This window comes from Conger conger, chromosome 13, assembly GCF_963514075.1.
Source record: "Conger conger chromosome 13, fConCon1.1, whole genome shotgun sequence".
NCBI classification, from domain to species: Eukaryota; Metazoa; Chordata; class Actinopteri; order Anguilliformes; family Congridae; genus Conger; species Conger conger.
Genome location: NC_083772.1, coordinates 9,206,973 through 9,218,480, shown reverse-complemented (window position 1 = coordinate 9,218,480; position 11,508 = coordinate 9,206,973). Strand labels below are relative to the sequence as shown.

Here is an 11,508-nt window from a genome sequence, read left to right as displayed (position 1 = left end):
AAAACAAAATCTAAGATAGAGTCCCAGCCATAGGGACTCAATGCCAAAGGTTGTTAATCGAAAGTGTGTCTATGTCTTTATTCCAAGGAGTTACGGTAATGTGAAAAATTCACATGCAGCTGTGTAGTTATGTTAGTCGTAGAGAGGGCCAGGTGTGAGCCATTCACAAGCCAATCATGAGCCATGTACAACCAGGCGCAAGCCAATCATGGACCATGTACAACCAGCCACAAGCCAATCATGAGCCATGTACAACCAGGCGCAAGCCAATCATGGACCATGTACAACCAGCCACAAGCCAATCATGGACCATGTACAACCAGGCACAAGCCAATCATGGACCATGTACAACCAGGCACAAGCCAATCATGAGCCAAGTACAACCAGACACAAGCCAATCATGAGCCAAGTACAACCAGGCACAAGCCAATCATGAGCCAAGTACAACCAGGCACAAGCCAATCATGAGCCATGTACAGCCAAGAGAGGACTCACCTGCACAGAGCTGTCTGACACTCAACCCCTTCAATAACCAGCAGCACAAAGTCAAGCGTTTTAAAATGGAAACACACGCCTTCTCCATCTTTCAGTTTTCAGCTTCTGAGTCGCAGTGCGCTGTGCATCCAGACTGTTTCTGAATGAAGGAAAGTAAATAAAGTAAATATTTCCCTAATTGACAGACGTACCATCTGCACTCGGCCCAGAAACAAGCCCTGCAATGGACAAGTGACGTTTTTTTTCTCTCAGTTTTGACGTGCTTTTTAATATATGGAATTCAGAATTGCCTCTCTAGCAGTAACGCTAATGTGACTGTGGGGCTCGCCCTCTGTCTTCCCTGCCATCGTTGTGTGGGAGATTATTATCGCCACGGCAGGTTGTGCTTTTTCTCCTGGTCCTGCCCGAGGTGCTCTTAAACCCGCATCGAGTGGCTTGTTTTTATAGCAGGTTTCGCCCTGCCAATAAAATTCTAAACCCAGGACCGCGCTGGCGGAAGGAGCACACAGACCGTGTCGCAGATTCCACAGGAAGACAGTATTAGTGATTTTGGAGATAGCCCATGACCTCCGCTGCGGTGAGGAATTAGGCCCGTAGACCCGGGGGGGGGGGAGGGGGGTGTCTTATATAAATTAGGTCATTAAGACTGAGACCTCGGCCCGGCAACCAGCCGCCGTCGCCATGGCCACACGCGGTCGCCGTGACGAGACCGATCGCGCGCCCGGTAACGAATGAAAGCGGCACGGTGCCGCCGCCTCGTAATTAATCATGCAAATGCGGCCCGGGCGGGGGGGCACTCATTAGCCGTACCCCCGGCAGGGGGGCGGGGGGGTGGAGGTAGAGCTGTTTCTCTCCTTTATTCTCCGTCCATCCCCCACTCCGTGCCCCCGCAGTGAAACGCTCGGGCCTCGTGCGGAGCCTCTCTCTCCATTTGGCGGTAATTACCCGCCATCCATCAACCCTCGAATTACCGGGGGGTCGCGGCCCCTGCCCCCGCCCTCGGACATGTGGTCGGCGCGGCAATTATTCGGGGTGCACCCCGGGTCCCTGCTCGGGCCGGAGCGTGAGAGGCGCCTGCCCCTGAAGACACTGCGGCGGTTGTGGTCCTCCGCCCCGCTCCCACAATGCCGCATTCACCCGCCGGCGTAACCCCGCGCTGTTTACAGGAAATAACCGCCATGGCGTGTTTAAACAGAGCGGTTTCAGTTTGTCTATCAGCCCCGCTCCGGGGTCGCCGGGTCTGCCCCCCCCCCTGACCCGCGAGGGGGCCGTGTCGGGGACCGCTGAGTTACGGTGTGGGAAAGCGCGACCTTTAGGGATAATGGGCCCATGTCAGCCATGACACAAGGTCAAAGTCATATCCTCCTCCAGCAGGCAGAGGGGTGCGGCGTGGGTACTAATTCAGTTCCTTCAGTCATTAATGCAACTGATACTATTATTCTATGAGCCGGTTAACAATTGCAGCACTGTACCTCATAGGCAGAGTGGCAGTCATCAGCTGCTTTTTGGAACTGACTCACACGCACTCACAAACACACACTACACAATCACAGACAACTCACGATCACACACAAAATCACACACGCATACAATCGCAGACACACACTATCACACACACACACAAATCAGATTCATGCAAGGTGCCCTTTTTACATCGTATCTGCTGAGTGTAGTGTGATTGCAGGTTCCCTCGGTGAGAGAGATATGCACTAATGCTGAAATACCACAGCAGCATGTTTAGAACCATCACAGCCAACACGGGGGCCCCTTCATCACTTAAGGCAGACTTACATTTGTATGTTTTGTAAAACAATTAGACCTGTATTCCAAATAATGAAATAAATTGAATAAAATGCCATTCCATCTTGTCTCCGTATCAGAACCGTATGAAACATCACAATCACACAGCCCCGCTTCTTATTTCTCACCCGTCATATCCAGTCCCTTTCCCTGAATACCATCGTCACCTTCTCTCCATCAAAACCCCAAACCCTCCAAAAGGACGAGCTCCCTCCGCCCTGTTCCCCTGCCCTGCCCGGAAGTCCGTTCCCCCTGTACTGCAGAGCAGAGCAGAGCTTCTGCAGATGAGCTTCTCACACCTGCTTCTTGTTTCATTAGTCCACTGTCTGCTTCTAGATCCACTGTTAGCCACCAGGGACCAGGGAGTTACTGTGGAGTGTGTGCTTGCTGGATATGTGTGTGTGTGTATGCGTGTTTTCCTGACTGTGTGTGTGTGTGTGTGTGTGTGTGTGTGAGAGAGAGAGAGAGAGATTATTCTGCCAGGGTATAACTGTGTGTGGATATGCGAGTGGAGGGCTCTTCAGTAGTCTGTAGCAGAGCAGTGAATTCCTCCTGGCGAAGAGGGAGGGAGAGGGCTACCACAGTCGATCCAGGTCAGATTCACCTGGTCGCCATGGAGACGGGGCGCTCTCCCCAGGAATGACTGAAGGGTCTGGACTCGCACCTGTGACGCCTCAGTTGTGCTGCGCTCACGGGCTGTCCTCAGTGTCGAATGCCTCCCCGCACCATAGTCCTCCGTCTCAGACACATCGTTCTGTTTGTCCCAGAGGGGCTGCCATACTGTCGGCGCCCCTCCGCACCGTGCTAGCGTTCCTGTCAGGCTTGCACCCAGAAGCCAGAGGCAGCTCGTGATCTGATTAATTTTAATGAGCGAAAACAGAGGAGCTCATTTGTCCGAAAAGGAATTTGAGTCATACAAACTCAAAAAAAAAGAAATAATAATAATTCAAATTCACATTTGTGGTGCAACCTCGCAGTGAATCTTAGCATCCGGTATATGTTTGAGTCTGAATTGAGAAATGTTTACCTGTATTAATGTGTGTAGGAGGTAAGTTGCCGGTGTTTACGCGTCGATGCCCCGGGTGCTCAGTGGTGTAATGGGCGCGGCTGCAGTAGTATTGATCCCACACTGTGACCTCCATCCGCCCCAGATACATTCACGCACCTTCAGCTCAGCCCATTAAATCTGCCTGAGAGGACACCGGACACGTCACGGGGGAGGTTAAACTTGCGCTTAAAGCTCGTCCTCATTTTCTCCCCAACGCCCACAGAGTGAGACGGGAACATGTCTGTTATCAGGAAAATGCACCCAAAACAGTACTACTACTGCGACAACTACTAATATTACTGATATCAATAATACATAGGTTAAGACGAGGATGAGGAAGAAGACATCGACAAAGAATAGCTTCTCATTTGCCCAAAGACGGGGGAAAATAATGTATACGTACACTAATAGAACAGCAGGTGACGACATATGGTCTGCCTATATTTATGGATTAGTTTCATTCCCCCCACAGGGTCGACGGGAATATCACTGTGAGACAGACACTGACACTGTGCACGTTTCTTCCAGTGTCGCCTTTCCTTTTTATCGCCAAATATGAGGACAATATATATACAGTACTGTGCAGAAGTCTTAGGCACCTGTATAACATTCTGTACAGATAGGATTCTTTCAAAAATAATTCAATGAAAGGTCCTAAGTAAATGTACTACTCATTGTATATGACATTTTAGTAATTTGGCAGAATAGTTAAAAACTGAATCAAATCATTATTCTTTGTGACCACCCTTCGGCGTTAGAACTGCATCAGTGTGCTCCTTGATCGAGTTTTTATGTAAAAAGTAGTAAATTGCTATCAATCTCCCAATCTAGTAAAAATATGTTACTTTTTAAAACTAAATACAAAAATGTCTGTAAAATTAAATCTTTTGGAAAGTGAGTATTTGGAAATCTCAAATGTGTTCTTTTCTACTAACACACACAAAGAAAGAAACTTATATATAATAAAGTCTAGGGTGCTTTGAGACATCTGCACAGTACCATATATATATATATATATATATATATATATATATAAAATATAGAAAATAACTACCGTGATCTTGTTCCACATAACGGCTGCTCGTATTCTTCATTCAGTGCAGGCTCTCTCCTCAGCTCTGTACTGTGAGGTTAAGACGTGTCACTACTCTCCTCAACACTAGAGTAAACTGCAGCTATAACTACATACCCGTGTAGTTTAAATTGTAGCTAATTTGGTGGCGAGAGGCTATTACTCGGCAACTCCAATATACATAACCTAACAACCTAACGAGCAGTATTAGCTATATTCTTAATTATGTGACACGCCAGCCTTGTTACATCTCTCCTGCTAAAACTAAATAATTATGTATCCTGAAGACACATTGTGAGAATAACTGGCAATGTTTATTTGTTGTATATCATGAAACTATAGCCCATTCGTGTAAATTCAGTATTTGAAGGTATGCGTGCAAGTTAGTTAGTCAGTAACTCTTGTTATCAAATAAGATGCCACTTCACATGCACAGCTGTTCTCCCTCCCTGCCTGTGAGAGATGTGTTTCTGTTCTCCCTCCCTGTCTGTGAGAGATGTGTTTCTGTTCTCCCTCCCTGTCTGTGAGAGATGTGTTTCTGTTCTCCCTCTCCTCTGTCTGTGAGAGATGCGTTTCTGTTCTCCCTCTCCTCTGTCTGTGAGAGATGTGTTTCTGTTCTCCCTCTCCTCTGTCTGAGAGATGTGTTTCTGTTCTCTCTCCTCTGTGAGAGATGTGTTTCTGTTCTCTCCCTCCCTGTCTGTGAGAGATATGTTTCTGTTCTCCCTCTCCTCTGTGAGAGATGTGTTTCTGTTCTCTCTCCCCCTGTCTGTGAGAGATGTGTTTCTGTTCTCTCCCTCTGTCTGTGAGAGATGTGTTTCTGTTCTCCCTCTCCTATGTCTGTGAGAGATGTGTTTCAGTTCTCTATCTCCTCTGTCTGTGAGAGATGTGTTTCTGTTCTCCCTCTCCTATGTCTGTGAGAGATGCGTTTCTGTTCTCTCTCCTCTGTCTGTGAGAGATGTGTTTCTGTTCTCCCTCTCCTCTTTCTGAGAGATGTGTTTCTGTTCTCTCTCCTCTGTCTGTGAGAGATGTGTTTCTGTTCTCTCCCTCCTCTGTCTGTGAGAGATGTGTTTCTGTTATCTCTCCCTCTGTCTGTGAGAGATGTGTTTCTGTTCTCTCTCCCCCTGTCTGTGAGAGATGTGTTTCTGTTTTCCCTCTCCCTGTCTGTGAGAGATGTGTTTCTGTTCTCCCTCCCCTATGTCTGTGAGAGATGTGTTTCTGTTCTCCCTCTCCCTGTCTGTGAGAGATGTGTTTCTGTTCTCCCTCCCTGTCTGTGAGAGATGTGTTTCTGTTCTCTCCCTCCCTGTCTGTGAGATGTTTCTCTTCTCCCTCCCCCTGTCTGTGAGAGATGTGTTTCTCTTCTTCCTCTCCTATGTCTGTGAGAGATGTGTTTCTGTTTTCTCTCCTATGTCTGTGAGAGATGTGTTTCTCTTCTTCCTCTCCTCTGTCTGTGAGAGATGTGTTTCTCTTCTTCCTCTCCTATGTCTGTGAGAGATGTGTTTCTGTTCTCTCTCCTATGTCTGTGAGAGATGAGTTTCTGTTCTCTCTCCTATGTCTGTAAGAGATGTGTCACTCCGGTCATGTCTGTGAGAGAGATACAGTATGTGCCTCTGCTCCGGTCATGTCTGTGAGAGAGATACGGTATGTGCCTCTGCTCCGGTCACATCTGTGAGAGTGACATATCTGCCCTCTCCTCTCCTCTCCCTCTCCCTCTCTCTCTCCTCTTCTTCTCTAAGGCTCTGCTCTCCTGTCTTCACTGACTGTCACGTTTACCGTACCTATTCTGTGTATGTGTATGTGTATGTGTATGTGTGTGTGTATGTGTGTGTGTGTGTCTCTGTGTGCTTCCATGTGTGCATGTTTGTGCACATGTGTGCTTGCTCGCGTGTGTTTCTGTCTGCGTGAGCATGTGTGTGTCTGTGTGTATGTGTGTGTCTCTGTCTGTGTGTATGCTTCTGTGTGTTAGTGTATGTGTGTGAGTGTGTGTGAGTGTGTGTGAGTGTGTGTGTGAGTGAGTGTGTGAGTGTGTGTGAGTGTGTGAGTGTGTGAGTGTGTGAGTGTGTGTGTGTGTGTGTGTGTGTGTGAGTGTGTGTGTCTGTTTCTGTGTGATTGTGAGTGTGAGAGCTCACGCTCCTCTCTGCTCTATGCTCCTGCAGGGCTGGTGTGTATGAAGTCCAGCACCTCCGTGGTGGAGCTGGTGATGCTGCTTTGCTCGCAGGTGAGCTACCTTCTGCTCCAACGTCCACCTTACCTCCTCCACTTATCTCCTCCTCAGTCTCTTGCTGTGCCTGTACCAGAACTGAATCAGGAGCACAACCTGCAGGCCCCGCATTACTAACAGAGAACCTGTTCTGTTCTGACACTGCACCTGCATTGAACTTTATGACTGAACCCTCAATGGAAGTGTGTCTCAGCACAGTGACAGCACACACTCAGCACAGTGACAGCCCTCTCTCAGCACAGTGACAGCACTCTCTCAGCACAGTGACAGCCCTCTCTCAGCACAGTGACAGCACTCTCTCAGCACAGTGACAGCACTCTCTCAGCACAGTGACAGCACTCTCTCAGCACAGTGACAGCACACACTCAGCACAGTGACAGCACTCTCTCAGCACAGTGACAGCACTCAGCACAGTGACAGCCCTCTCTCAGCACAGTGACAGCACTCAGCACAGTGACAGCCCTCTCTCAGCACAGTGACAGCACTCAGCACAGTGACAGCCCTCTCTCAGCACAGTGACAGCCCTCTCTCAGCACAGTGACAGCACTCAGCACAGTGACAGCACTCTCTCAGCACAGTGACAGCACTCTCTCAGCACAGTGACAGCACTCTCTCAGCACAGTGACAGCCCTCTCTCAGCACAGTGACAGCCCTCTCTCAGCACAGTGACAGCACTCAGCACAGTGACAGCCCTCTCTCAGCACAGTGACAGCCCTCTCTCAGCACAGTGACAGCACTCTCTCAGCACAGTGACAGCACTCTCTCAGCACAGTGACAGCCCTCTCTCAGCACAGTGACAGCCCTCTCTCAGCACAGTGACAGCACACACTCAGCACAGTGACAGCACTCAGCACAGTGACAGTACTCTCTCAGCACAGTGACAGCCCTCTCTCAGCACAGTGACAGCCCTCTCTCAGCACAGTGACAGCCCTCTCTCAACACAGTGACAGCACTCTCTCAGCACAGTGACAGCCCTCTCTCAACACAGTGACAGCACTCTCTCAGCACAGTGACAGCACACTCTCAGCACAGTGACAGCCCTCTCTCAGCACAGTGACAGCCCTCTCTCAGCACAGTGACAGCACTCTCTCAGCACAGTGACAGCACACACTCAGCACAGTGACAGCACTCAGCACAGTGACAGCCCTCTCTCAGCACAGTGACAGCACACACTCAGCACAGTGACAGTACTCTCTCAGCACAGTGACAGCCCTCTCTCAGTACAGTGACAGCACTCTCTCAGCACATCCTGATCACTGGTTCATGCCCAGCTCACCAGTCCTGTGAGGAATCTGGTTTAATATGTGACTGGACCTCTAGTATCGGCTTGTATAAAATGCCATTTCTTATAATGTCTACACATCACACCTCAAGTCCACACTGTGGCACACTTTTAGCATTGCTTTGTCTTTCAGGAAAGCGGCACATATAATAGGCTCCATGTGCCTTCTTTAGGATAGCATCACTGGCAGTAATAGCCTGGGTTACTCAGCTGAATTGTATTGGTATTGACCCCCAGCTGTGCTAATAGCAGCATGCTCTGTTTCTGCCCATTACTTCCACCGCCCTCTTCCACAAATCCGTTCCCTTCGTCCTTGGATGCTCGTATCGGATATCAGCACTTAGCCCCAGCTCAGCAATTACACACACACACACACACACACACACACACAGACACACACAGACACACACATACACACACTCACACACACACACACACACACACAGACAGACACACACAGACACACACATACACACACTCACACACTCACACACATACACAGACACACACAGACACACACATACACACACTCACGACACACACACACACTCACACACAGACACACACATACACAAACACACATACACACATACACACATACACACACACACACACACACACACACAGACACACACACACACACACACACACACACACACAGACACACACAGACACACACAGACACACACACACACACACACACACACACAGACACACACATACACACACTCACACACACACACACACACACACACACTCACACACACACACACACACACACACACTCACACAGACACACACACACACACAAACACACACACACACACTCTCACACACACACACACACACACACAGACACACACACACACACACACAGACACACACACTCACACACAAACACACACTCACACAGACACACACTCACACACAGACACACACATACACACTCGCACACAGACGCACACGCACACACATACATACACACACACATACACACACACACATACATACACACACTCACGCACAGACATACACTGACAGACACTCACACATACACACATACATACACACACACACACACACACGCATACATACACCCACACACACACACACGCACACACACACATACATACGCACACACTCACACACACACACATACACACATGCACACTCACTCACACACACACACACACACACACGCACTTATGCACACTCACACACACGCTCTTATGCACACTCACACACACGCACTAATGCACACACACGCACACACAGACACACACAGACACACACAAGCAAGCAAGCAGAGTCTTCGTCAAACTCCTCATGCTAGTTACTACTACTGTTGACATCCTTGTCATCGACACCATTGTTTCTCAATCCTACATTTCAGATCATAACCTCCTTTCAAATGTCCTATACAGTACCTTCATCCCATCTGTGTTTTACAGTAGAATGCAGTATGCTTGTAAATAAAACCGCAGTCTGGTTTGTTGATATATGGATTAACACCCTGTACTAACTCGGAGCAGACCCTACTCGCAACCCCCGCGGCGTCCAGTTGCCGTGAGCACGTACAGCTGACCCCCCTAAATCTCTGTGAGCTGTGGTTACGGAGGGGTCACAGTCCCAGTGTAGCGGTTATCAGAGGAGATAGTTAACATACCTGCAGTCAGCTCATCACTCTCGCGCTGAGCCAGGCGTCCATGAGGAAGCCATTACACCACCACCACCGCCGCCCTGCCCTGCATCCAGCCGATCGGAGTGCTCGGGCGGGGGAGGGGTTCGCAGAGAGACCGCCGCACTCCCAGGTCGGCTAGGCCCCGGGACCGGTCCGGTCCGCAGGGCAGCGGACATCTGTTTTCGGGGAGGTGGGAGATAGAGAGGGGCGAGTCCTCTGGAGGCCCACGGCGGTGGAGGTGTTGGGGGGGGGTCACGCTGCGCCCCACCTCCCTTTGAAGTGTCCCGACGGCTCGTCCCGCATCTATAACCCCCCCACCACCCCAAAAAAAGCGATAAAACGGAGGAAGCGGTGGGACGCTGGCCGTTCCCGGACGCTGGACGCTGGATTTATGGCGGAGAGGAGCGGAGCGCACTGGAGCCTGGGCGTGGGCGCTCTCAGCTCGTCTCCTCTGCGCTGCGGCGTTACTTCCTGCCCTTCCAGGCTCCCGGGATGAAACTCGGCCTGGAGTATCGATCGGCGGGAAAATGAGGGAATGTAACCGGAGAGCCCCCTGCCCTGCCCTGCCCTGCGTCCTTCCAGAACTTTCCACGGCGGGAGTCTGAGCGGAGCCGGGCTCTCCGGCGGACCCTCGCTCTCCCAGAGCACGGCTGCTCTGCAGGATGAACTGTAAAGATGGGGAGACTAAAACACGGGGTGCGGGGTCAGAACTGTTCCCACACGCAACCTCAGGAGCCGTGGGGGTGGGGGTTGGGGTAGGGGGGGGAGGCGGTCTTACGTAAGCCAGCCCTGGAGGAGGGAACAGCATCCGAAGCAGAGCTGCTGTTGAGAAGTACAGGGTGATTACTGCGGTAAAATACTGTCACCAGGCCTTAAAAAGCCGCAGGGGCCATGTAACCCACAAACCGCACCCAGGGGGGCTTTGTGTAGAAAGCAGCAGAGGATGGTGGCCCAGACAAACAAACACGGGCTGGAGCGACGTATACTGTGTGTTTCCTGCAACACAGCCAAAGCCCCACATCTTCCATCCTTCTGCGTGTGTGTATATTGGTGTGTTGGGAATAACGCACTGTTTTTACAGTGTTTGTGATATACGCTGTTTTATCACTGGATCTTTCTGCTGTCATTTTTTATTTATTTATTTGGAAGCCATGAGCTGTTTAACAGGTAGGCAGGTGTTAATGATTAAAAGCAGAGTGCTATTTTCCTGATGAGAAAACATATTTAAAATAATGCAGCTCCGCTCCTGCTCTCTGACACACACTCACCTAACGTCACAGCTTACAGCAGTGTTAGTCTGCTTTGTTGACCCTGAAAGGTCACGCACAAGGGCTGATGTTTCAGACGTTTGTACGCCTCCCTTATCCTCCGGGCCTCGGAGAGAAAGGGCGCCAACGGCAGGTTTTTATTTGAGTTTATTACACATGCTTGCAGTGGCCTCTTTCACTTGGCCTCAAACCCCCATTTGCACTTATTTTTCCCCCTCCATGCTTCCTCTACCCATCAGAGGAGGCAAAGAAAGGAAGCAAGGAAAGGATGTGAGGATGGAGGAATCAAGAACACGTGAAATGTCTTTTCTCTTTCAAGCGTTAGTTTGCATCAATTGCAGATGTGGTGAGGTGGTGGATCCACCAGTCGATCATTTATGCGTTTCACGTTCTGACGTGAAAAATGCTTCCATGAAGGATGCACTCATGTCTCCTCCTCCTAGCTCCTTGCTTTTAACGGGCTGGAATGTCCTTAAAGATGGCGGGCTTGGTGTCTCGGTGGCGCAGCCTGTAGAGCACTGACCGCATGCTCATTGCGAGCCGCGACGTCGGCGGTTCGAATCCGACCGCCTGACATTTGTCGCATGTCTTCCCCTCTCTCTCGCTCCCATTCTTCCTGTCTCTCTATACTATACTGTCCAATA

At 50.0% G+C, this 11,508-nt stretch overlaps 1 protein-coding gene across 1 annotated transcript in view; it reads left to right on the top strand.

Moving 5' to 3' along the window:
• nbeab (neurobeachin b) overlaps positions 1-11,508 on the top strand; it is a 353,874-nt gene that overhangs the window by 183,747 nt on the left and 158,619 nt on the right. The window contains 1 exon segment of the mRNA XM_061216918.1: positions 6,569-6,630. Coding sequence (XP_061072902.1) covers positions 6,569-6,630 — 62 coding nt within the window.